At 47.1% G+C, this 27,107-nt stretch overlaps 1 protein-coding gene across 1 annotated transcript; it reads left to right on the top strand.

Annotated features, from left to right (window-relative positions):
* The first annotated feature begins 18,873 nt into the window (after positions 1-18,873).
* On the top strand, positions 18,874-26,607 carry LOC125435470 (chemerin-like receptor 1). The gene is made up of 2 exons (XM_048501670.1): positions 18,874-19,001; positions 25,641-26,607. The coding sequence occupies exons 1-2, from the start codon at positions 18,874-18,876 to the stop codon at positions 26,605-26,607; spliced, it is 1,095 nt and encodes a 364-aa protein (XP_048357627.1).
* The last annotated feature ends 500 nt before the right edge of the window (positions 26,608-27,107 follow it).

Genomic DNA, 27,107 nt, shown 5'->3' with positions numbered 1-27,107 from the left:
CGGTTCCCAAGCGGTGGTGGATTCAAACTTCGTGGCGAAGCCAATGGGTTGCTAGGCGGGCACGCATGGGGGGTAAAGTGGCCGGGCATTCTGGGGCGGCATTCCTGGGCGGGGTTGTGGCAAGGACGCAGCCGCTGCGCCGTCCTTGGGCTGGAAACAAATGCAGAACGCAGGCGCAGGCTGCCAATGCGCACGCCGGTGCACCTCCTGCTAGGACTGCTTTGCTCAAGTTCAAGCGCTACAATAGCTGAGAGGAGGGGCGTCACTAAGGCAAAAATCACGTGGCAAAATCACTCACTAGGTAACCCCCTCTCAGCACACACAAATAATTAGTAAGCTACTCTCGGGAACCTGTGAGAACCTGCTGGATCCCACCTCTGGGTTTATAGCATAGTTCTTAGAAAACACGCTGCAAGACATTGAATCAATTATCAGAGTTTCTGTGAATCCCTTATCATCCATCCAACTGAGGATGAAGATGAAGAGGATGGCTCCCACACCTGATTCTTTTTTACCTGTTTTTTTTTCTGTTTCTTCCTTCCTTTGCTATCTATGTTTCTCTTGGTTTGTTGGCATGCAGGCCCATGGCAAGATGGGGTGGGGAGTTTACACATAGAGTATTATACCCGACTTGTTGCTTCCCCGACTTTTAAAAGAGTCTCTGAACTCAGTTGATGTTATGTGGCTGAATGCACAAGCTTGTCAAGATCTTGGGATGACCTGTTGGCATTTCATCTCTTCCCTGGTTCTTGCCATAAGACTTTGGAGTGGGGATGTAGCCAGGTGGCAAGTACTCTTTGGACCCCCTGCTTGTTTTCTTTTGCTTTATGCACGCATTAACTTTCTCACCCTCTGGACCTTAACTTCCTCACTCTCTGGGCTGGCTAGCACGTGGCCTTATCTTTGGTTTGGGAGCAGCAGTGGCGTAGGAGGTTAAGAGCTCATGTATCTAATCTGGAGGAACCGGGTTTGATTCCCAGCTCTGCCGCCTGAGCTGTGGAGGCTTATCTGGGGAATTCAGATTAGCCTGTGCACTCCCAACACACGCCAGCTGGGTGACCTTTGGGCTAGTCACAGCCTCGGAGCTCTCTCAGCTCCCACCCACCTCTGCCAGGGTGTTTGTTGTGAGGGGGAAGGGCAAGGAGATTGTAAGGCCCTTTGAGTCTCCTGCAGGAGAGAAAGGGGGGATATAAATCCAAACTCTTCTTCTTCTTCTTCTTTGTTCTTGAAGACACTGCCCTGCTGGAGAACACTGTTAGAGATTTCACCCTGCTGGGATCCTTGAGAGTGGGGGTTAGAGGAATGTCTGGGGAAAGGATTTGCTGTATTGTGACTCAGTTCCAGCAAAATCTGGCTCGTATCTGTTTGCAGTGTTCTTGTTCAATAAACCGATTTCTGCATCCAAGAGTCTGGTTATTGCCAGGAAATCAACAGAAAATTCCAGTATCTGTATATCTAACAGCCAAGGGACAAATTAACACAACAGGATCAGTTACAACTCTGGTTCTACAGAACAGGGGGATGACTCCCAGTTTTGCCCTCCAGACTTCACCACCAGTCCCTGATGCCAGGGTATGCATGCAAATTTCAAGAGACTGCAGCTTATAAGCACAAGGGGAGCATCTGTGAATGGTGGGAGGAAACGGAGAAGGAGAAGGTGGGTAATCTTATCTCCTGACTGGATTGGAGAAGTGAGACGCCTGTAACTGAATATGTGACATCCTCACTTCAAGTCTTTTTGTCAATGTGGTAAAGGCAGGACCAGAGGAGGGGGGGGGGGCAGATATCCCAGGATTTAGTGAACCTTTCCAAATAAAATCAGTCCGCCTCTTGTCATCGAAATTGCCTCTCAGTTCTGTAGCCCTGTGGGTGAGTGAGACGCGTAAAGTCCACACTGAGGCTCATTCCGCACATGCAGAATAATGCAGTTTCAAACTGCTTTCAGTGCTCTTTGAAGCTGTGCGGAATGGCAAAATCCACTTGCAAACAGTTGTGAAAGTGGTTTGAAAATGCATTATTTTGCGTGTGCGGAAGGGGCCCTAGAAAAGGTTGAAGGCAGCAGAAAAAGAGGAAGACCCAGCAGGAAATGGATTGATTCTATGAAGGAAGCCAAGGTCCTCAGATATTGCAAGACCTGGACAAGGCTGTTCACCATAGGAGCAGCAGTGGCATAGTGGTTAAGAGAAGGTGCACTCTGATCTGGAGGAACCAGGTTTGATTCCCCACTCTGCCGCCTGAGCTGTGGAGGCTTATCTGGGGAATTCAGATTAGCCTGTGCACTCCAACACATGCCAAAGCTGGGTGACCTTGGGCTAGTCACAATTCTTCTCTCAAAGCTCTCTCAGCTCCCACCCCACTTCTCACAGTAAGGTAAGTTTGTTGTGAGGGGGGAAGGGAAAGGAGTTTGTAAGCCCCTTTGAGTCTCCTTACAGGAGAGAAAGGGGGGGATATAAATCCAACTCTTCTTCTTCTTCTTCTTCATAGGACATTTTGGTGGATACTGATTCATAGGGTCACCATTAATTGGAAGCAACTTGATGGCACTTAACACAGAGACATGAGAGCTTTCAAGAATCACAGCTTACATCTTCAGATACAACTAGAATGTGAGTCCAGTCTTTTTCACACAAGTTCCACGGAACTTTTCTAGAATGTTTTCAATCCCCTCCTTCCTTTACCACAATGTTTGTCCTCACTTACCTCTTCCAAACATTTCATGGCTGCTGTAATTTTGGTTTTTTTTAAAAAAAAATGATGGTTTGTTGATTCATTGCTTTGATACTTTGTAAATCTGGTTAGCCAATACTTTGGTGATTCACCCAGAACAGCAAAAAATAAATAAAATGAAATTATGAAAATGAAGAGACTAGGGGGAAAGGAATGTGCTGAGGGACATGAAAAAATGGTGGACCAGGCACCAAGGCGGAAGTTGGATGAGGACACAGGAGTGCTGAAAACGGCCAGGATTTTCAATGAGAAAGATAAAACCATTCAAATATGACCCCACTGCAGGGGAAGTCAGCTTGGAAACATTTCAGTGGAAAACATTGTGTTCAGGAGGCTTCACAAATGATTGGTTAGTATATGTGCTGCCGAAGCGAGCACATTGATTGGTTAAAAGGTAAATTAAACATTTCTGGCACCAGTGTAGGAAAATGAAGCGCTGAGCTGCAAAATGTTTCATTGCTGAGCTGGAAATGTCATAAATGACTTGTGTGGAAAGGGCTCCATTCGTCCTTAAGCAGAGGAGAGCGAATTCAGACTCCCCATGGCAATAGCATGCCAATGCCAATAGCAGGGGATGGTGCAAATCATATTCAAAGATGAACAGGAGTATGGGATACTACCGCTGAGATACTATGGCTGACGTTGGTGGGCCAAGTTATGGTGGTGCTAAGACAGTGATTTATTTATTTATTTATTTATTTATTTATTTATTTATTTATTTATTTATTTATTTATTTATTTATTATTTCACTTATATACCGCCCTCCCCTGGAGGGCTCAGGGCGGTTTACAACATGGCAAACCTTTTCGAGACTGAGTGCCCAAACTGCAACCCAAAACCCACTTATTTATCGCAAAGTGCCAACACGGCAATTTAACCTGAATACTGAGGTTTACATTTAGGAAAAATGGTTGGCTCCCGAGGCACTCGTTACTCGGGAGTAAGCTTGGTGGTATTCTGTGGCTTTGCTTTGAAGCAACCGTGCAACTCTTCCAACGGATGAATCACAACCCTAGGAGGGTTTACTCAGAAGCAAGCCCCATTGCCAGCAACTGAGCTTACTCCCAGGTAAAGGATTGTGCTTTAGGTGCTGTGTGGTTTCCGGGCTGTATGGCCGTGTTCTAGCAGCATTCTCTCCTGACGTTTCGCCTGCATCTGTGGCTGGCATCTTCAGAGGATCTTTATTGTGCTTTAGTTCTTGTGCTTTAGTTCTTCACATGAAAATCAGTGGGGTTTAACAGTACTTACCTACACTGCTTCCCCAAAACTAGGTCTTAGATTTAATGCTAATAATGCTAATAATCAATTAGCTAATGCTAAGCTAATCATCAAGCCCAGTGGCCCAGGCCAGCCTAGATGTGTGGGGGAGCATTCTGTTTGTGCGTGCTCACAGAGAGGGCTCTGAGTGCCACTTCTGGCACCCGTGCCAAAGGTTCACCACCACTGTGCTAAGATCTACATGAAAGCAAAGCTAGCACCTTGGTTAGTTCCAGGTCTTGATACCAGAATCCATTATACTGCTAAGTAATTTATCCTCGCAGGTGTAAAGATGTTTCAGGTTAGCAAGCTGTTTATAAGCAAGGAACTTTGCCCCTTGGTGCCTTAGTGAGAGAAGTGTCACAATCCAGCACTGATTGTAGATCACTAATAATACGTTCGACTGGGTTGAGTTGTGAGCTGTGTGGGACCACCCAAGCTGTTCTATCATCACTTTATTTGGGTTTGTTTTGTAGCACACTGTGCCTGGATATCATTCCGGACTTTCCAATCTTCTTTCTAGCCATATCAGCAGGCAATTGCAGTTGCGAAAATGCTTGATACAGATCCTTCAAGAGAATGTTGCTGTTTGAGGTGCTGGAGCACACGCAGCTATAGCATAGGGCTCAGCTACAGATAATGAACTGTTTGATATGGTTGGGGTGGTAGCTGGACTCTGGAGACATATGTATAGATTTGCCAATATGTTGGTTTTCTGTTATAAAGTGGTACTTGCGTGTCCCATGTTTACCCGAATTGTTGTATCTGGGAACAGATTACTGTTCCGAGTAATTCAGTCAATCAGTCAACCAATCAACCAACCTTTACTGGCATAAAATGTCTACAACATTTTTATCAATCAGGATACATTACCTGAAAAGCTCAATGGCTTGAAGATCTCTGTATGCTGACACCCAGAGAGATTTTCCAAACCTTAAAAAGTAGACTTCTAGAACAGGAATATCATATCTTGTTGGGGCAAGCAAATAAATCATGCTCACCCCTCTCTGTCGGAATAATACTGGAACAAGGGCACATAGCCAAATGTCTTGAATTATTAACTGAACCCCAACAGAGATGGATTATCACAAGGGCCAGATCCAATACCTTCCCATCGGCCATTACAAAGGGTCGTTACTTACCCATCCCTCTCCAGGATCAGGTTTGTCCACACTGTAAAAATCAAGTGGAGACTCTTGCTCACATTATTCTTGACTGTCCGAGATATGTGGGCATCAGGAATTTCTCTCCCAGGCTGGCCCTGGACAAATCTGAAAGTGACTCTGACTGTTCTGTTGAGGAGCTTCTGTTAAACAACACAAATGTCATGGTCTTGGAAAAAGTAGCAAAATTTATTTTACAAGTGACAGAACTTTCTAAGTAATGTATACTGCTATATACAGTCTTCCTGTCTGCACTTTGAATGTACTCTAGAACCAAAATATTCTGAAGGACCCGTCTCATCCAGCACACTCTCTTTTTGAACTGCTACCATCTGGTAGGCGATACAGGACTATCAAAACTAGGACAAAGAGGCTTAGAGACAGCTTTTACTCTAGAGCTGTGGCTATGCTAAACTCCGCGGCTTCGTGTTGATGTGTTTGGGGCTGTGTAGGGATGGGTGGAGGAAGGGGGAAATGAGGATGATGTATGAGTCTGAAAGTGTATGAGTATGATGTATTGTATGAAATTGTATGAGTATGATGTATGAGTCTGAAATTGTGTGCATCGAGGAATGCTGCTGTAAATTTCGTTGTGCGTGCACAATGACAATAAATGCTTATGCTTATGCTTAAATGCCAAATAAAGGTTGTTGTTTTTGTTGTTGTTGTTGTTGCTGCTGCTGCTGCTGTTGCTGAAAAAAGTTCAATGGCAAGAAGTGCTGTGTTGTCAGGAATGGTTCTTCTAATGGTTCATCCTCATGGGAGATGTTAGTGTCCAGAGACTCAGCATCCATCATGATTAGAATGCTATTTTCTGGGAGATGGTTGATGGACCGCAGTTTCTTTAGGAAGTCTATGGTATCACAGATGTAGCTGGGGGTATTAATGATGCATGGTTTCAGGATGGAGTCCATAGATCCTGATGTTCCTATGATGATGTTGCCCATGCTTGAGACAATAGGATGTCCAGAGTTGCCAGGTATAAGTATCTTTGGCAGAAGGTTAAAAAAAGTGCTTGGTCAGAGTTCTTGGAATGTGTCTATATAAATGTATTGTCAAAGGCATTCATGGCTGGAATCCCTAGGACGTTGTGTGTTTTCCAGGCTATACAGCCGTGTTTCAGTAGTATTCTCTCCTGACGTTTCATCTGCATCTCTGGCTGGCATCTTCAGAGGATCTGGTGGCAGTAAAGCAAGTGGAATATATATATATACCTGTGAAATACCCAGAGTGGGTGAAAGAACCATTTGAAATTGTTAAACGTGTTAAAGGTGCAGCTTGCATCTGTAATTTGCATGTGTTAAGTGGAATTCCCTCAATTTTAGCATTTGTATGTAATACTTGGGTGCTGTGTGGTTTCCGGGCTGTATGGCCGTGTTCTAGCAGCATTCTCTCCTGACGTTTCGCCTGCATCTGTGGCTGGCATCTTCAGAGGATCTGATGTTGGGAAAGCAAGTGGAGTATATATCTGTTGGAGTGTCAGGGTGGGTGGAGAAACCTTGTCTGTGAGTAACAATGAAGGCAACCAGGTCAATAGTTGAGGGCATCTGAATAGAAGTATGAGTAACAATGAAGACTATAGCATGGGCGTAACACTGGAGATAGGAAGGTCACTGGTGGGAGCATCTGAATAGAGGTATCCTGGCCTTTGTTTCTTTTGTCTATGGTCATCCTGTGTTTGTGTGGAGCTGGTTAGACACTGTCTTGACTCTAGTATTTTTCAACACTGGCAGCCAAGTTCTGTTCATTTTCATAGTTTTCATTTTCATTTTCCATACAGCCTGGAAACCACACAGCACCCAAGTGATTCCGGCCGTGAAAGCCTTCGACAATACATTGTATGTAATACTGTTTTTTCATCAGTTTCCCTAGTTGATCAGTGATTCCCTTGATGTATGATAAAAAACACCTTCCCTCTGGGTGGCTATTTATCTTCATTCCTGTGGTTTTTTTCTTGCTCTTGAAACTCTTCTGATGTCTATAGTAGAGTAACCATTGGCATGTAGACCCCAGTTTAGGTGATTCCGTCTCGAAGGACGTGGTGTTCGCAGATTCTGTATAAATTTGTTCCTGTATATGTTTTGGTAATTTTGCCATGATTTCATTGAGAAGACTGATAAGTGATTCCTATTATAAGTTGTTAAGAACAATTCTCGCATATTCCACACTGAAAATAAATATTTTTTTTCTTGTCATATATTCATAAGACATTTAAATGTTTTTATATGTCTTCCCTTTGGTCCCCTTTTCAGTACTTAGAATACTAAATGAGCTTTATTAAGTTTTTTTCCAGCATTTCAACAACCTTTTTCTCAACTTGTCATTTTTTATTAATAATATAAATAATGCACTTTCCATTTATCTTGACATTCTTTTATTGGTCTATTATTCACAAAGTAGGCTAGTTTTGCCATTTCTGCATATTCAACTAGTTTGCCTTCCTAACCCTCTTGGCTTCCTAATCCTCTTCCTAACATTCTTCTACTTTCCATTTTGTTTTAAGTATAATCAGTGGTGGGCTTCAAAAAATTTAACAACTGGTTGTTTACAAGCACCATTTTAACAATCAGCTCTGCCTAAGGGCCACTCCCCACTTACCTCGTCTGAGTGCAACCCCGCAGCGACCCCTCGTAGAAAAGCCTCCGTGGCTTTTGACAACAGAGACATTTGTTCCCCACTCATTTTCCATTCAGGAAATAGCGCGGGGTTCCACATCAAGAGTCAAAGAGGCAATCGAGCGTTCTGATTGGCTGGCACGCGTGTGCATCAACACGATAGGAGTTGCAGCCGAAGCCCGAAGGCGGAACACCATTTACGATTGGCTGACCCGAAAGAGTTTGTTTGGATAAGCTGAGCGCGTGTTTTATGGCGTCTGCACATGCTGACATGCCCTACCTGTTACAAATTGCTTGGGCGGCAGAAAAATGAAAGTAAATGCTCGGGTTTGGTTTTACACCGCCGACAACCCTAATGCTCAGCAGCACTTTACCAGGCTGCGAAACAATTGGAGCCTCGAGCAAAAAAAGGAGCAAAAAAGAGCAATGTTGGCACATCTTGTTTGTGCACACGTCTCAATTTCCGAGCACTTTCTGGAGGGAATACCCTCACTAAATAAAATGGCGGTTCCCTGTTTCCTGATTGGCTGGTGGCTGCGCGTCAGAAGCGAATCAACCCGGCGGCGTAAACAGCCGAGGTTCCACACCCCCCTGCACCGGCACCTGCGGGGTTTTTGAAAATATTTGCTCTTTCCAGGGGACCCTAATTTGCTTTCTTGAGGAGGGTGGAGAATTGTAAATTAAGGGCAGCTGCGCAGTGGGCGCTGGTGACGTGGGGAACGTCCATCCTCCTCGTGTCTTTTAAAGAGGTGACCCCGCGGCTTATGGTGAGTGGGGAGTGGCCCTAAGTGGTGTGAACCTGCTGAATCCTCCCACTAAGTATAATTCTAGCTGCTGTTATCATATATCAAAACAGTTCTAACATTTTTGGAATTTTTTTGGCAAAATGCCTGATAACATACCCTTGGTGTCCATAGCAAATTTAATTGTGCAAATTTTCTGAATTTCTGCATTATCTTTTCCAAATCTTTATTTTTTACATATTCACTTCATATGGTAAAAAGGTACCATCCACTTATTTACATTTCCGACATTTCCCTTTATAGTTCTTGTCAATCTTCCCAATATTCTTTGGAGTAATATACATCTATAAATTGTACCAATTTTTTCTGAATATTTGGCTGGTTGTAAATTGTACGTCTTTCATCCATAAAATTTCCCATTGTTGAAAAGAGATTTCTTCCATGAAAATTTGCATCCATTTAACTATACGTGTTCTGTTTCTGCATCGCACTGGAGTAATAGCTTATAAATTAATCATAATAGGTATTCTTTTTGCTGCATTATCATCTTTTCAAATTATCAGTCCCTTTATTATACCTCTTGATGCATGAATGTTCTTTCTCAATCTTGAGACTAATTGAAAGTATAATAGTCATTGTACTTTTTTACCTTCATCCTTTATTTTTTCCCAAGACTTAATTTCTTCTTGGACATTTATCGTATCTCCACATGTTATAAAATCATCATTACTCCTCATATTCTTGTCATAACAAGCTTCCACGGGAGACATTAATGGGGATATTGGAGGACTCATTCTTCTTTGGTTAGTAATTGGATGGAAGTCCTGGGTTTTTCTGCAGGGCCAAGCAATGAAGGAGAAAGAAGAACAGGAGGAGGAAGAGTCTGGACTTATACCCTGCTTTTCTCAAACATAAGGAGTTGCAAAGTGGCTGACAAACTCTCCAGCTCAATTGCTGGCTGTTGCCTGCAGTCTTGCAGACTCTGACTGAATAGCTAACTCAGTGATGCTCTCACTCATAGGCTGCAGAGCCGCATGTACCCACGACAGGCTACCTGCGACTCTTCTAACCACGGGGTCCCCATGTGTGTGGTGAAGAAGAAGAAGAAGAAGAAGAAGAAGAAGAAGAAGAAGAAGAAGAAGAAGAAGAAGAAGAGGAGGAGGAGGAGGAGGAGGAGGAGTTTGGATTTATACTCCCCCTTTCTCTCCTGTAAGGAGACTCAAGGTGGTTAACAAGCTCCTTTTTCTTCCTCTCCCCACAACAGACACCTTGTGAGGAAGGTGGAGCTGAGAGAGTTCAGAGAGAATTGTGACTAGCCCAAGGTCACCCAGCTGGCGAGTGTGGGAGTGCACAGGCTAATCTGAATTCCCCAAATAAGCCTCCACAGCTCAGGTGGCAGAGCTGGGAATCAAACCCGGTTCCTCCAGATTAGTTACATGAGCTCTTAACCTCCTACGCCACTGCTGCTCCTTGAAGAGGAGGAGAAGAAGAAGAGGAGGAGGAGGAGGAGGAGGAGGAAGAGGAAGAGGAAGAGGAGAGGAGGAGTTTGGATTTATATCCCACCTTTCTCTCCTGTAAGGAGATCCAAGGTGGCTTACAAGCTCCTTTCTCTTCCTCTCCCCACAACAGACACCTTGTGAGGACTGTGGAGCTGAGAGAGTTCAGAGAAAATTGTGACTTGCCCAAGGTCAACCAGCAGGAATGTAGGAGTGCAGAAACACATTTGTTCACCAGATAAGCCTCTGCCAGTCAGGTGGAGGGGTGGGTTTTCCAGATTGCAATCCACCTGCTCTTAACCACTACACCACACTGGCAAGGGTCACTGGGAAATACAATGAAACTAGGAAAAACTGAAGGTAGCAGGAAAACAGGACGTCCCAACCTGAGATGAACTGACTCCATAATGGAAACCACAGCCCTCACCCTGCAAGACCAGAGCAAGGCTGTTAATGATAAGTCACTTTGGAGGTCTTTAATTCAGAAGCACGGTAAATCCGAAGCAACTTGATGGCACTCAATATACACACACCAGTGGTGGGATCCAAAAATTTTAGTAACAGGTTCCCATGGTGGTGGGATTCAAACAGTGGCATAGCACCAATGGGGATGGGCGGGGCACGGCGGGGGCGTGGCTGGGCATTCCGGGGGTGGGGCATTAATAATTTCTCTGTTACAGTAAAAACTCTTACTGTAAAAAAAAGTTCCTAATTTCCAGCTGGTATCTTTCTGTCCATAATTTAAACTCATTATAGCAAGTCCTATCGTCTACTGCCAACAGAAACAACTACTTCTCCTCTCATTGACTGCCTGTCAAATACTTAATACTTTCAAATACTTAATTTTCTTTCTAGACATCAAAAGAAGGATACTTTCCTTAAACAAGGAACTTTGCCATATTTCTAAAACATGTTTTTAAAACAGCCCAACAGGGAGAATTATCCCTTTTTCTACCTTCGCGAACCAGCCACATAGGAAACAACAGGACTTTATGATTTTTGGACCTAATGGAATTTCTAACGGAAAAGCAGACCCAATTAGTAACCCCCTCTCAGCACACACAAATAATTAGTAACCCACTCTGGGGAACTGGTGAGAACCTGCTGGATCCCACCTCTGGCACACACGCAGGGTTCCCAATGCCGAGGCTGACAAATATCTGGAGATTGTGGAAGTAGATCCTGGGGAGGGTGGGTTTGGGGGTACTTCGTGAAGGTACAAGGCCATAGAGTCCTCCCTCCAAAGGAGCCATTTTGCTCAGGGGGACTGATTCTGAAATCTGGAGATCACTTGTGATCCCAGGAGATCTCCAGGACCTGTTTGGAGTTTGGCAGCCCGAAGCACACAGGAGCTACGTGACTCTTTTAGGCAAGGAAAACTGCCAACATGGCTCTCCACAACCCAGAGTGTGCTCCACTGAGCTAAATAAATAAATATAGATAAGCAAAGCAGCAGGAAACAGCTTGTGAGAATGGACTTGCGGCTACGGGCTGCTGTCATGTTGGGTTTCCTGTCCAGGGCCTTTGCACCTATAATACCAACACAACAGACAAACAGGGCTAATGAAACTTATCCCATCACAGTTCCATCCATGGCTGGAAAAGCTGCACCCTGCCACACCTTTCTGGCTGGCGTAGAAGCCCCAGCTAGGGGAAGGGGACCTGGAATTCACCGCGCAACGTCTGTTGAAGAATTCCGTGCCACTCCGAAGCTGACGCACAGACAAGGAAGCCCTTCTAGCAAAAACCCAGATGTGTCTGTTGAAGGGAGCTTTGATTCATAGAAGCCTGTGCTGAAATCAACGCCTTTCATCTTTCTAGGGAGACCGGATGCCTGTTTCATTCCTCGCTTGAAAAACGTCTTCTTTAATTTCTCGTTTGGGGTTCCTGTATGTAAAAGAGATGTGAAGCAATCATCTAGAAAGAGCTGTTACCTTTAACTAGTCTGAGTGTGTCGCATATATTATTGCAAAGTTCCCAACAACAACCCTGCGAAGTGGGGCTGGCCATGTTACAGCGCTTGAGGCCAAGGCATTTGACCTTCAGGCAATTTTTTTGTGTGTTCCCTCCAAAGCAGGAGACATTCGACCTATCGGACATCTGATGCTCTCAGGGCTGAGCTGACACTTGAATTCGTGACCCTCCAGCTCCGTGCACTTCAAGGCTAGGCAGAGCTGTACAGATTGCCAGAGAAAGGACTGGGAAGAGGATGAGGCCGGCTAATGCATCCATTAGGCGCTGGGGAAGACACCCCTTCCGATCTCGTACACGCTATTGGGCAGCAGAGTTTCTCTGCATCCAGCCCAGCTCACTCCCCAGCAGCGGCAGCAGCAGCAACGGCGGCTCTGCCAGCTCATGCAAAGCGACCCTGCTCACAGAACCACCTCGCAAGGAACAGCTAATCCGTTTCCCTCACACTCAGTCAGTCCCTGGGCTTGCCTCCGAGGATCGGCACGCCCCTGCCTGCCAGCTGCAGGTGTCCCAACCAGATCTTGCTTTGAAGAGCATCTTCCGTGCCTGGGGGAACCACTTTGATGCTCACCTGGCAGATGGCCAGAGGGAAGTCATTGGCCCTTTAACCGGTTGAAGAGGAGGGGACCTCCCTGCCCCAGAGACAAGGTAAGGCTGTGGTTCTGCTTGGGACCTTTCCTTGCCTATCTCACACTTCTCCGCCCCCCCCCCCACACATTTGGACCTCTTTAGCATGGGGGTAGACAGAGCAGATTCTAAGAAGTTGTTCATCTCCTCAACCGTGCCTTTGAGAAAGGCTATTCGTAATTATGAGTGGCCTCCAGAAGTGCTATCAATAATAATAATAATTGCCTTTCTAAATGCCTGTTTTAAAAATTGGCTCTAATGGGTTTAGTGGGGTACGGAGGCAGGCGCCTGTATCGCCTGCCATTTGAACGGATCGTGCATGTATTCATATGTACTAAAGATAAGATTATTACGCATATCAGGATCCTTTTTTTTTCCCTAGCTAAGGATCAGCCTCCTCTCTACTTCTGGTTCTCTTTCCTATATGGAATTGCAATTAATGGAAGGTTAGCCAGCAATGTGGAATGGCTATTTATTTAAAAGCATGTCAGCTTTTCTCCTCCCACGGGCCCCGGGAGCAGCTCAGACCCAAAATAAAATCTATTTAATTGCGACAGACAATTACACTCCAGGAGACCAGGGCCGGTGGACAACTGTTGATCCTGGGAACCATCCTCTAGGGCAGGGGTAGGGAACCTGCGGCTCTCCAGATGTTCTGGGGAGGGAGGCAAGAAAGGGATGAAGGGGAGGGCTAAAAACAGACTTAGGGGGAACATAAACCAGATGAGAATCTTGGGGCTAGATCCAAGTCAAAGTCCATTTTGGCTGAGCACTCAGCCAACATCCATAGCCGGTCACGACATGTCTCTGGGAAACTCGTGCTGACAGCATTGGAGTGACGGTTACCTGCCGCTGTCCCTTGTTTTCAATGCCTAGTAATCAGAGGTAGATTGTGTCTGGTTATGGAGGCTCCATGTGACGAAGCAGTCACATTTCCAGTGAATCTGGGAGCCCACGATCAGAGTCAGACTGCTTTTGAATATGGAGGTTCCCTTTTAAAAGTGCGGAGCTAGGATCTCATGGATGCTATTGGGCAGCGGAGTTTCTTTTCATCCCACCTAGTTCACTCCCCAGCAGCACTCCCCAGTCACACAGCCAATGGAGCCTGGAAGTCAGCAAATAAGGTAGACTGCTTGTAGATGTGGAGGTTCCGCTCTTACAAACAAGTATTGCAAAACTGAGAAGTCACACATCCAATGGACCCAGGAGGAGCCAAGGGGTTTCTCCTTTGTATCCTCCTGATGCAGGATTCTGGTAGAGGGAGGGGGGATTATCCACTTCATCAGGCACTTGACACGTGACAATGGATACACACCAAGGTGTCATGCCTTGGGTAGAAAGAAGAATCCGACAGTACTCAAAGGACTAATCATTTTGGAGTATGATACAACAGGCACCTTGGCATTACCTCCTCGAACCTGTTTCCAGCACCCAAGGGTCTCACGGGCAGGAATTCTGCCCTGGAAGGGAAAATGCAGACCTAACTGTAGGGAGGGCAGCTAGAAAAGACTTGGGGGGAGGGGGGGAGAGACGGGGATGGCATAATGTCAGCTTCCCAAGCCCAGTGGTCGGAGCAAAGACATCGCAGCATCTTGAAAAGTTGGGACCGTCAAAGAACTTCTAAAGGAGGGCGGGGCAGTGAGTAGAAGCAGAGTCTTGGTCTTCTGTTGCCAACCTCCCGGTGGGGCCTCACGCCCTCTTGGAATGACCAAGGATCCCCAGAGCTCAGTTCCCCTGTGGGCCTTTATCTTAGCCCTATCTCATTTCATGGTTTTTAAAATTTGATTTTCGTTGTTCTTTTATCCTATTGGGTTTCTTCCATACATGATATGCCAGCGAAGGGCTGTGTGTAGTATCAGCTCCCCCGGAGGAGATGCCTGTTTTGGAGAGCCCATGCACGGCATTCCAGCCCAATGAGGCCTCTTCCCTCTCCCCGCGGTTTCCTCTCCATAGAATTCCCAACCCGAGCTGGATCGCCTGAACTGGCGCAGGGAAAGGGCGAGCGGGAGCGTTGCCTAGCGGTTAGCGCTCGCTCCAACATGCAGTTCAGCTACAAGTTGGACCCGCCCCCTCCTGCCTCTCCGGCTCAATCGGTTGCCGGCTCCCCCCGGCTGCTGCTGCTTCTGCCTTGCGCCCCGCCTCTCCACAACTTGGGAGAAACGAGCGAGCCATCCCCGCTTAGACTGCCGGAGCAGCTACACCGGTTGGATGAGTGGACGAGCGCGGTGGGCTACTTCCGCCCTTGTCCCAGTTCTCTGCCTTCAACGGTGGCAGAAATTTGACAGGTGCAGCCCAGCCCTACAGGGGAAAGCAGCCCCTGTTGGATGTCTGGCTTCCACCTGCCTCTAGCGTGGGGGATTTCTTTCCCTCCGCACAGCCTTGGGGACACAATCTAAGGCAGCCCCAAAACGCGGAACCGGCTTCCAATGCCACTTGACAACTGGGTGAAAATTCAACAGGTGCAGGCAGCTCTTTGGGGGATGAAACAGAAAGCAGCGTTTGTTGCATTTGTTGCTTCGCTGCAGTTTAAAAACAAACACGTCGACTCGTTTTGAAACACACAAAGAAATGGGGTGGGGGCTCTTCCCTGGTAAAGCGGTTCACGATGGCCCAAAGGAGGCCTGTCTTTAAATATGCTTAGAAGAAATGCAACTCAGGGCCCCCAGGAGTGAGAAAAGGGGATAGGGTAATTCATGCAGGAGTGACTCTAGGAAAACGAGGCAGCCCCATCAAATAAAAAGTCAACCATCAATATTCTACATCAGTACTGAGAAAGTGAACAGAGAAGTGGGAAATATTTGGGGGGGGGGCATTCACTATCTGTTGGCTGGATCGGCGCGCTCGCCTGGAAAAGTGCCAGATCTGTATCTCAGCCTCCTCTACAAAAATCGAGAGCCTATTTCTTCCAGATGCAAACTAGAAAGGAGCTGCTGGCTCCATACTGGGAAATTCCTGAAGATTCGGGGGGCGGAGCTTCGGGAGGACAAGGTCGGTGAATGGGAAGGACCACAACAGGGTATAATTCTGTAGAATCTGTCCTCCAAAGTAGCCATTATCTCCAGGGGAACTGAAGAAGAGTTTGGATTTATATCCCCCCTTTCTCTCCTATAGGAGACTCAAAGGGGCTTACAAACTCCTTTCCCTTCCCGCCTCACAACAAACACCCTGTGAGGTGGGTGGGGCTGAGAGAGCTCCGAGAAGCTGTGACTAGCCCCAGGTCACCCAGCTGGCATGTGTGGGAGTGTACAGGCTGAATTCCCCAGATAAGCCTCCACAGCTCAAGTGGCAGAGCGGGGAATCAAACCCGGTTCCTCCAGATCAGAGCACACCTGCTCTTAACCACTATGCCACTGCTGCTCCTGGTCTCTGCCACCTGGAAATATGTTTCAGAGGTGGGATTCAGCCAGTTCGCACCAGTTCGGCAGAAACAGTTGTTAAAATGGTGCTTGTAAACAACCAGTTGTCAAATTATTTGAATCCCACCACCAGAACCGTTTGTTAAATTATTTGAACCCCACCATTGGTTATAATTCCTGGAGAACTCCAGGCCCCACCTGGAGGTTGGTAATGCTAGGTTGGCAGGGTGTAATTTTGTGCACAGGAAGAGAGCCAATAAGATGCCGGCTCTGACCAAAACCTCCCTGTAGTTGATGGAAGGAGCTCTGACCCAGGAAAGCTTTCAGACAAGAATAAGCTGCTAATCTTCAGGGTACAACCAGAGTGCAGTAAATGTGAAATCGCCATTGTGGGAACTTTCTTTGTACAACATGTGGCTGTTTAAATAGGACCTGCAGTCACCTTTCAGTTATGCAACACGCACACAGAGGCCTCCCGACAAAGGATGCCCTCTAATAACTCATAATATAATGTTACTTCATCTGTGTTGTGTAACAGGACTGCATTATTCTAAAGATTAGTCAGTGAACGTTAACAGACAGATTGCTGAAGGCTTTCATGGCCGGATTCAACTGGTTGTCATGGTTTTTCCGGGCTGTGTGGCCGTGGTCTGGTAGATCTTGTTCCTAACATTTCGCCTGCATCTGTGGCTGGCATCTTCAGAGGTGTATCACAGAGAGAACATGGAGACAGTGTGTAGCAGACTTCTCTCTGTGCTACACCTCTGAAGATGCCAGCTACAGTTGCAGGCGAAGCGTTAGGAATAAGATCTACCAGACCATGGCCACACAGCCCGGAAAACCCACCACAACCAGTAACAGACTGAGCTCAGGTGGGAAGGTCTCACTGGCAAATTTTCCGTAACTCAGCAGCCGGATGTTGCATCCCAAAGAATTCTGTGAAGAGGCTCTCCGCCTCCCCGCCCCTCGCAACCAAATCTGAAACATCTCGTGTCTAAAATCTGACCAGCCCCCCGAACTGATGCTCCTTCCCAAACTGGAAAGCCTAAAAAACCCCAAAAGCCCAGTTCTATTGCTTGCCTATTCAATTTCTGCTTGCAGTTTTGAAACAAGTGGATTCCCCCCTTATCTCTAGGTTCAGGGCTAATTAACTTACATGTCCCTACATTTAATTAACGCAAGTCCACAGGGAGAGTCCTGAAAACCAGAGCCTTCATCTGTTACGTCCAAAACAGGAGCTTGCGGACACTTTAAAAGATGGATGAATCCTTTGAGGCAGAAGCTTTTATTATTTATCGCCGCTTATTTGTTGAAAAGATTCCGGTGCAGCCTTTGATAGGATCCTCAAGGTGGCAAACATCAAAACGCTGGGATATTAAAACAGCATTTAAAATAATCTATCAAATGCGTCAATTAAAAATATTACAACACATAAGACCGCAACTGAGGAGGAGGGCTGAGAAGAGTTACTGGTAGGGCTGCAAACTCTAGATCAGCCATTCTCAACCAGGGTACAGTGGTACCCTGGGGTGCCGTGAGCATGTCCCAGGGGTACCATGGCAACACTAATGCCCCCCCTCATCTTTGTGGTGTCTCCCACCAGCGCCAGGAAGGACATGGAGCTGGCTCATGCAGCAGGGCCTGTCACAAGGTCAGCAGCCACGCCCCCCCCAGTGCTTCACTTTACCCTGGGAGGGGAAGGTGGGGTGTGTGGCAAGCAGGGCAATGGGAGGGGAAGGTGGAGGGTGGCGGCAGGGGTACCGTGAGATATGAAGAGTGAGGTCAAGGGTACCCTGACCTCGAAAAGGTTGGGAAACACTGCTCTAGATTGAAGAATTCCTGGAGATTTGGGGGTAGAACCATGCCATAGAACAGGGGTCTGCAACCTGTGCCTCTCCAGATGTTCATGGACTACAAATCCCATCAGCCCCTGCCAGCATGGCCAATTGGATTTGCCAGGCAGCAGCCCTTTATGGGTTTCTTTGTCTGACAAAGACTATCCTCTTCACCCAGACCAGGGGTCTGCAACCTGCGGCTCTCCAGATGTTCATGAACTACAATTCCCATCAGCCCCAATTGGCCATGGTGGCAGGGGCTGATGGGAATTGTAGTCCACGAACATCTGGCGAGGCGTAGGTTGCAGACCCCTGCCATAGAATCTACCCTCCAAAGCAGCCATTTTTGTTCAGGGGCACTAACTTATGTCTAGAGATCAGTTGCAGCCTTGGGAGATTTCCCCATACATACACAGACACAGACACAGACACAAAATTGAAACCTACAAACACAGCACCAAATAGCTCCATATCATACAAAAACCACATTAAAAAGCGCCATAAAACAAAGTACCAGAATACAACATTGAACTGTAATAAAACAACATCATATAGCTCCTCGTCATATGAAACAATCATTAAAACACCATAAAACACTTCCAGGATATTACCCACATACTCTCCCCCACCCCAGACCAGCAGCTTCCAGAGGGGGCATTAAAGGGGGGGGGTGTCAAAGGCCAAAGGTCTGGGTCAGGGGTCTGCAACCTGCGGCTCTCCAGATGTGCATGGACTACAAACCCCAGCATGCTGGCAGGGGCTGATGGGGTTTGTAGTCTGTGAACATCTGGAGCTCTGCAGGTTGCAGACCCCTGGTCTGGGTGAAGAGGATAGTCTTTGTCAGACACAGAAACCCATAAAGGGCTGCTGCCTGGCAAATCCATAATCTGGGGCCAGCCACAGAGACAGCTCTTTCACATACTCCACACAGCAACAGGGGAAGGGATCACCAGGAGGGCCCTCCCCCTCACTAGACCTCATGCTAGGGCAGCTTCATATGGGTGCAAACACATCTTCAGATAGGTGAGACCCAAGTCATTTAGGGCTCACAAAAAAACTTAGAAGCCTAATTGTCCCCAAAGATGCTACTGGACACTCCGGCCTTGCATCAAGAGAAGAGTTTCCCTTCTCACGGAAACAGCCGCAGAGCCCCCAAACATCTGGTGATCCATGAGATCTGCTACAGAGGAGATCTCATGGATCACCAGATGTGGGGGTGGGTTTCTGTGGCTGTTTCTACAGAGGAGATCTCTTGCGGTTTCGCCTGCTGATCAGCTCTGTTTACTCGCCCAGCTTGGCGGCTTTTTAATCACAACCAGATCCGACCTGCCCGATCGCACATCCTGCGTAGACCTGGTTCCGGTTTGCGTCGATGCCCACCCCCACCCCTCCACCTCTCTTGTGAACTAAACAACCCTGCAATCTGAGTGCAACTTTTTCTTAGCTTTGCCCAGACAAAAGCGCTTTCGCTGACTCCGTTTTCCGTCTCCCATCCGCTCTGTGTAATTTTCCAAGCAACGGCAGAAGTTCTGCTGTAACCAGAGCAACTGAGCTTGCCCTTGAGAATTTCAATTATAGAGATAGGGGTGGGGGTGGGAAGGTGGCAGCGGTGGGTGGTGGGGCTGCGTGGGAGAAGGTGGCATTGCCAGCCCCGAGGAGCACAGGATGTCGCCATGGAAAAGGACCTTGGTGCCCAGAATTTCCAAATCACGCCCGCTGCTGTCTTGACCAATATTTTGCTACATGTTGGCCTCACACCTCAACAGAGTGCTGAATCTCCATTATGGCTATAGTTCCTTCCACAGGAGGGAATGATGCTCTAAAAGGAAAGACTTTGGAGGGGGGGGGGTTGAAAAATGGAGTTGGGGGGCTACCCAGCCCCTGTGAGCTCCCAGAAGTCCCCCACAGCAAACAATAATATAAAGAAGAGTTTGGATTTCTACCCCACCTTTATCTCCCGAAAGGAGTCTCAAAGTGGCTAACAATCTCCTTTCCTTCCTCCCCCCTCAACAGAAGCCTTGTGAGGTAGGTGGGGCTGGGAGAGTTCAGCGAGAACTGTGACTAACTCAGAGTCACCCAGCTGGAATGTAGGAGTAGGGAAACAAATCAGATTCATCAGATGAGAGTCTGTCGCTCATGAGGAGTGGGGAATCAAACCTGGTTTTCTAGAATAGAGGTTGCTGCTCTTAACTACTATACCAAACTGGCTCTCTTTCTCTGCCTTAAGAAGTCTCAAAGCAGCTTACAAATTCCTTCCCTTCCTCTCCCCACAACAGACATCTTGTGAGGTAGATGAGGCTGAGAGAGTTCTGAGAGAACTGTGACTAGCCCCAAGTTACACAGCAGGCATTTATGTGTAGGAGTGGGGAAACAAATCCGGTTCACCGGATAAGAGTCTGCCGCTCATGTGTAGAAGTGGGGTACCTCAAACTCCAGATTAGAGTCCGCCTGCTTTTAACCACTTCACCACTTCAGTAGGGCTGCGACCCTGCTGAAGAAATGTTAGTCCTACAAATGAGGGTTAGTGTGCTGTTAAAGGCTTTCACAGCTAGAGTCTGTTGTGGGTTTTCTGGGCTGTGTGGTATGCCTCTGAAGATACCAGCCATCGATGCAGAGGAAACGTTACGAGCAAAAACCCACCAGCCTGGAAAAAACACAACAGCCAGAATGCGATTTACTCGTTTGATTAAATCTGCACAGGCTTGCCAAATGAAGTAGCTCTCTTCGCAGATCACGCGCAGCTGCACGGTAACGACATCACCTTGGAAGACATTTTTCAACCTTTTCTTTTGCCCACCGGAGAAATACCTCCTCCAAGGTCTGAAGTTAATTAAATCTGCACAATTACCTAATAAAGGACCTCTGCAGATCATGCAAAGATGTGCGCCAAACGGTATCTTTGAAGAGGCTTGCTACCTTTCCCTTTTGTATAAGGAGAGTGTGCTTTTCCTAAGATCTGAAACTGACAAGCATCAGCACTGATACATATGCTAAAGAAGGTGTAATGGTACGTGGTGGACTCTGATCTGAAGATCTGGGTTTGATTTCCCCACTCCTTCGCATGAAGCCTGCTGGGTGGTCATGGGCTAGCCACAGCTCTCTCTGAACTCTCTCGGCCTACATGGAGGCAAGAAATGGCAAACCACCTCCCACTGTCTCTTGCCTAGGGAGGTCGCTGTAAGTTACCTGTGACTTGACGGCCCTTTCCCACCATCACCACCCAAGTCCAGGTGACCAGTAGGTGGGAGGACATTTGGTGGAGGGGCCGAAAACGTTTTAAAACAAATGTAACCCGTTAAGAATGTAAGGCCGAAAACAAAAAGAGGATGAGAAAGTGGGTTGCCCCCACTGATCTGGTAATTCCGTGATTCCGTGATTCAAGGTTTTCCAGAAAGTTGTAAACATGTTGTTCATTGATTCTTTCAAATACGTAGTCTATATGAAAAGATAAACAGAGGGAAGGCCAAAAAAAAAGAAATACAGTAGTATTTGACTGTACAAGGTATGAGGTTAAAAAAAAGTACAATATTCTCATTAGAATCAACAATTACAGAACAAGAGAAAAAAACTTGCTAAGGATGCTTTGACATGTCACAGGGAGTACCACGTGGCTATGAGTCCCACCTACCAGTCACAGGTGTCAAACTCATGGCCCTCCAGATGTAATGGACTACAGCCCCCATCATCCCCTGCCAGCCTCATGCTGGCAGGGGTAGATTTTATTTATTTATTTATTATTAATTTTATATACTGCCCTCCCCCTGAGGGCTCAGGGCGGTTCACAACAAGGTTAAAACATACATTAAAATATAATTTAAATATTAATTACATAAAAACAGAACTCATTAAAAATGTGGATGGCGTCTGGCTACCCCCCTCCCCCCCTTGTGCCCACGGGAGGCCAGATGACATGGTAGATGTATTTTTAACCAGGCTGGCCAAATGCCTGGCGGAACAGGTCCGTCTTGCAGGCCCTGCGGAAATTCTGTAAGTCCTGCAGGGCCCTGATCTCCCTAGGGAGCCTGTTCCACCAGGTAGGGGCCAGGGCTGAAAAGGCCCTGCCCCTCGTCGAGGCCAGCCTGATCATTTTTGGGCCAGGGAGCACGAGTAGGTCCTCCTCCGAGGATGGGAGCTGTAGTCCATAACATCTGGAGGGCTGCGAGTTTGACGGTTATAACTCAAAGAAGCCACCAGACTAGACAAACTAGGGCCACTGTGGACCTACAGTGGCCCGAAAGATCAAAAAGGTAGCTGGACAAAGATCGGCTCTCTTTGGGTAGCCAGCTTGGTTTCACTGCTTCAATTTATCTGCTCGCCTGATCTAATGAGATTGCTGCATTTTTAAAAATTCTCTTTATCATCCCAATGACTGTTTTTTAAAAAAGGAAAACTAGCTCTCCATTCCTGAAAACCAGCATGAACTCGTTCCAAATGGAGAAAAAAAAACACCTTATTTAAATAATTTTAAGAAAAGAATGCAAGAGCTGGTCTGTTGTAATCCAGCTTTCTCTTTCACATGGTGGCCAACCAGTTTCTCTGGAAGGCCAATAGAGGCCAAGGCCCCATGTTGCCTCCTAGTACTGCTTTTTAGACAGTGGTGGGATCCAAAATTTTTAATAACAGGTTCCCATGGTGGTGGGATTCAAACAGTGGCGTAGCACCAATGGGGCTGGCCGAGGCACGACGGGGGCGTGGCCGGGCATTCTGGGGGCGGGGCATTAATAATTTCTCTGTTGCTGTAGAAAACTCTCCCTGTAAAAAAAAAGTTCCTAATTTCCAGCTGGTATCTTTCTGTCCATAATTTAAACTCATTATAGCAAGTCCTATCGTCTACTGCCAACAGAATCAACTACTTCTCCCCTAATTAACTGCCTGTCAAATACTTAATACTTTCAAAGACTTAATTTTGTTTTTAGAAATCAAAAGAAGGATACTTTCCTTAAACGAGGCCCTTTACCATATTTCTAAAACATGTTTTTAAAACAGCCCAACAGGGAGAATTATCCCGTTTTCTACCTTCGCTAACCAGCCACATAGGAAACAACAGGACTTTATGATTTTTGGGCCGAATGGAATTTCTAACGGAAAAGCAGACCCAATTAGTAACCCCCTCTCGGCACCCACAAATAATTAGTAACCCACTCTCGGGAACTGGTGAGAACCTGCTGGATCCCACCTCTGGTTTTAGAGATTTACTGCCTCTGAGTGAAGAGGTTTGGTTAGAGCCACCTCGGACCCCCTGCTCCATCAATCTGCCTACTGCCCTTTTAAAGCCATTCATTCTAGTCCATTACAGTTTCCACCTTAGTGAATCCTGCAATTTATCGTTGAGTGCGGTAGTCTTCCTTTCTGTCTGCCAGTCACTTAAAGGTTGAGTGGTTAGATAACGGTAGGATTTTCAGCTTTCATGGGGACTGAACCTCCAGCTGGGGTCCCGCAGTGCGTGACAGTAGTATGGCAGCAATTTATAACCTAGGCCTACTCAGAAAACTCCCTTGACGTCCCTCAGGCTGAGGAAGAGACAGGAGAGTAGGTCTGACTGGGCCTCAGCTAAAGTCTACGAAGCTTGTTCCTCCTGTCGGACATATTTGTTGTTATTCATACCAGTTGTGAAGTCCTGAAGCAGAAAGCGGTATTACCTCACACTTCAGGTCCTTTGATTCCCTGTTCCTCAACATGAAGCCTGCTGGGACTAGTCATAGCTCTTTGGTACTCTCTCAGCCTCACCTACCTCACAAGGGGTCTGTTATGGGGAGAGGAAGGGAAAATGAGTTTTTAAGTCACTTTGTTCTTAAGAAAAGCAAGGTAGAAATCCAAACTCTTTTTCTAACGCTGAGCCACAGCTCTGTCCCCTTCTGCTGTCCCAAGAATATTGGCCTACTTTGCAGGGCTGTTGTAAGGGTTTTTGCAGGGCAAGCCCGCGTCATGGTTCATAGATTGCAGATAGCTTGCTGACTGTCACTGAGTGAATTTGTAGCCAGCTAGATTTGAACTGAACCTTTCTCCACTTGCATTGTTAAGACACTGTACCACAAGGGGGTTCAAAAGCCAGAAATTCTAAATCAGGAGAGTGTAGGGTTGCCAAGCTCCAGCCAGTGGCTGGAGATCTCCTGCTCTTTTAACTGATCTCTGGGCAACATTTTCTCACCAGGAGAAAATGGCTACTGCTGAAGGTGAACTGTATGACATTATCTTCAACTGATGTCCCTCCCTTCTCTAAACCTTGCCTTTCTCAGGGTCCACCCCAAAAATCTTTAGGTATTTCCCAACCTGGAGCTGGCAACACTAGAAGAGTGTGACCCAAGATGCCATTCATTGTTCCCTTCTCAAAACCCAGTAACGAATTTGAGACAAGAGAGGAAAAAACATATATGGAGCTGGAAACAAAAATAGAACCACAATGATGGGTCGACATATGCGTTCCCATAAAAAAGTTTCCAAACATCTGAAAATAAGTCCAAATGTGTATGTCATCTATATGCCATGCATTCAAATACTGAAACATTTCTAAGGTCCTTGATCCATTGATTTGCAGGAGGTGGCCATTTATCTCTCCAATGCTGCAAGACCAATATTTTAGCTGTAGTAAGTAACGGCACGTCCATTTTTGTTGACTGTTGGTTAGACTCTAAAGCAAGGGTGGCCAACCTATGGCACTCCAGCTGTTCATGGACTACAATTCCCATCATCCCCTGCCAGCATGGCCAATTGGGCCATTCTGGCAGGGGCTGATGGGAATTGTAGTCCATGAATATCTGAAGCTCCATAGGTTGGCCATCCCTGCAAAAGGATGGGTAGTTAATTAAAAAGTACATAAGCATCCTCCAAAAACAGTGGACATGCATAATTTATTTATTTATTTATTTATTCTTTAGACTTTTATATCGCCCTATCCCCGAGGGGCTCCGGGCAGTGCACAACATATAAACATAATACAATCATAAGATAGCTAAAAACATTTAAAAGCAGCGATAGAAATAGTAAAAACTAAATATACTAGATGTAATAAATACAAGTATAAATATAAGTGGCATCCGACAGCATCCATTTTCAAAGTCCTCTCCCCAAGAGGGAGGGACGGCGAGTCCCATTAGGTGACAAACGGCCCAGATGTAAGGGGCCAAAGGGGGGGGGGGACACCATCAGCGGCCGGTTCCTCCAAAGGCCCGGCGGAACAGCTTCATCTTACAGGCCCTGCGGAACTCACCAAGGTCCCGCAGGGCCCGGACAGCTGGAGGGAGAGCGTTCTACCAGGCTGGGGCCAGAGCCGTAAAGGCCCTGGCCCGCGTGGAAGCCAGCCGCATCATCGAGGGGCCAGGGACCACCAGTAGATTGGCCTCAATTGATCGAAGAGGCCGTACAAGGACATACGGGGTGATGCGGTCTCGAAGATACAATGGTCTCAGGCCGCGTAAGGCCTTAAAGGTCAACACCAACACCTTGAAGATGATTCGGAACTCTACTGGGAGCCAGTTTGAAATGAGCAATACAGAATTGAAATGAGTAATACATTTCCTCCCAGAAAGAACAGAATGACTAGATATGCCCAAAGCATATGTTTAAGGAACATGCCCTGTAAGTTACTTGGTCAACAATTAAGGCACAGGGGAATCATTCCCTTCCAGAGGCGTACCAGGGGAAAATGGTCCCCGGGGCAGCACCTGCTTGACTTGGAGGTGTTTGGGAGGGTGTATGGACTCAGGAGGGAAGGAGGAGGGGGTGGGGTGATTTTGCGCCCCCATGTGACAAAATGGCCGGCGCCTGGGTCATTTGACCCTCTATGTTCCCATGGGTGTTACACCCGTGTTCCCTTCTCAACATATCTCTCTTTCTCTCAATTTCTTTTTAGCAGGGAGATGCCAACAATCCCAGCAGCCAACGATTCCTCTCCCCCAGTGCTCCTGGAGGATCCTGCAGTGCGCCACGCAGTAAAGGTCACCACTGGGGTAGCCTTTGGCTTCATCTTCCTGACAGGAGTGACCGGGAATGGGGTGGTGTTGTGGGTCACCGGCTGGAAACTCCGCTGGACGTCCAACACCGTCTGGTTTTTCAACCTTGCCTTGGCCGACCTGGCGTCCACCTCCCTGATCCTCATCACTGTGTTGAATTTGGCCCTCGACCTGGATTGGCCGTTTGGCTCTGTGGCCTGCAAGGTGGCCAATTGCCTCTTTGGACTCAGCCTTTGCAGTGGGGTGCTGCTGCTCAGCTCCATCAGCGTGGACCGCTGTGTGCTTGTGGTGGCCCCCGTCTGGTGCCAGAACTACCGTACCCCGCGGCTCACCTGGGCAGCTTGTGGGGCTCTCTGGCTGCTCTCCTTAGCTTTTTTTGTCCCCAGCTCTTACTTCTTCACCGAGACCTCGGTAGAAAAGAACCGAACCTCCTGCAGCAACCTGGATGTCTTCCAGGACTGGCAGGAAGCTGAAGTCCTCACCATCTGCATCTTTCTCTACCAGTTCCTCATGCCTTTGCTAGTCATCTCCATCTCCTACACCGTCCTGGTGGTGACCATGCGCAAGAAGAAGTTCAACAAGTCCAGCAAGCCCCTGGTGGTGGTCACCAGGGTCATCTTCTGCTTCTTTCTCTGCTGGCTGCCCTACCATGCTCTGGCGCTGGCCAGGATCTCCATGGCTGTCGTTCCAGACGTCGTGCGCATGGTGGCCATCCCTCTATCCAAGTGCCTAGCCATGTTCAACAGCTGCATCAACCCTTTGCTCTATGTCTTTGTGGGACAGGAGTTCCAGGATGCAGTGAGGAGGTCCCTGCTGCAGGTCTTCAAGACAGCTTTCGAGGAGGCACCGATAGCAGCCAATGTGTGAGAGCAGCAAGGAAAGTGTTGGGAGGATCACGTTCGGGGGGTAGCATTATGGTGCACCACGTTAGTCTCAATGGTTGCCCTCTCTTGCTAGGTGGAAGAAAAGAATAGATTAGGTTGGTCTGGTACCTTATGGACTTTCAGTGCAAATTCCGTGCCAAATTCTGCAATCCATTTCAATTCTGCAAGTTGGAAGTTCTGCCTCTTACACCCGTTGTTCTACTTCATCTCCCGCATCCCAAACCACTGAACACATGAAGCTGCCTTATACCAAGTGAGACCATGGGTCTGTGAAGCTTCGTATTGTCCAATCTGACAGGCGCTGATCTCTATAATCCCCAACAGAGGTTGCACACATTTCTAACTAACTTTTGGGGAATGACACTGGAATCTCCTGCAAACAAAGCAGATGTTTTGCCACTGAGTTATGGAACTCTACTCCACATAACAGAATCCATCCAAGTGCTTTCTGCCAAACCAGACCATTGGTCAGTGAAGATCTGT

Source organism: Sphaerodactylus townsendi, linkage group LG06 (genome assembly GCF_021028975.2).
Source record: "Sphaerodactylus townsendi isolate TG3544 linkage group LG06, MPM_Stown_v2.3, whole genome shotgun sequence".
NCBI lineage: Eukaryota > Metazoa > Chordata > Lepidosauria > Squamata > Sphaerodactylidae > Sphaerodactylus > Sphaerodactylus townsendi.
Note: the sequence above shows the minus strand (reverse complement) of the source record. Positions and strands in the feature narration are given on the sequence as shown.

Bases quoted from the DNA above. Each gene is read 5' to 3' on its own strand.
- LOC125435470 (XM_048501670.1), top strand. From the start codon at position 18,874: ATGCTACTGGACACTCCGGCCTTGCATCAAGAGAAGAGTTTCCCTTCT. The intron at 19,002-25,640 runs GTGGGGGTGGGT...ATTTCTTTTTAG, and splicing joins GATCTCATGGATCACCAGAT to CAGGGAGATGCCAACAATCC.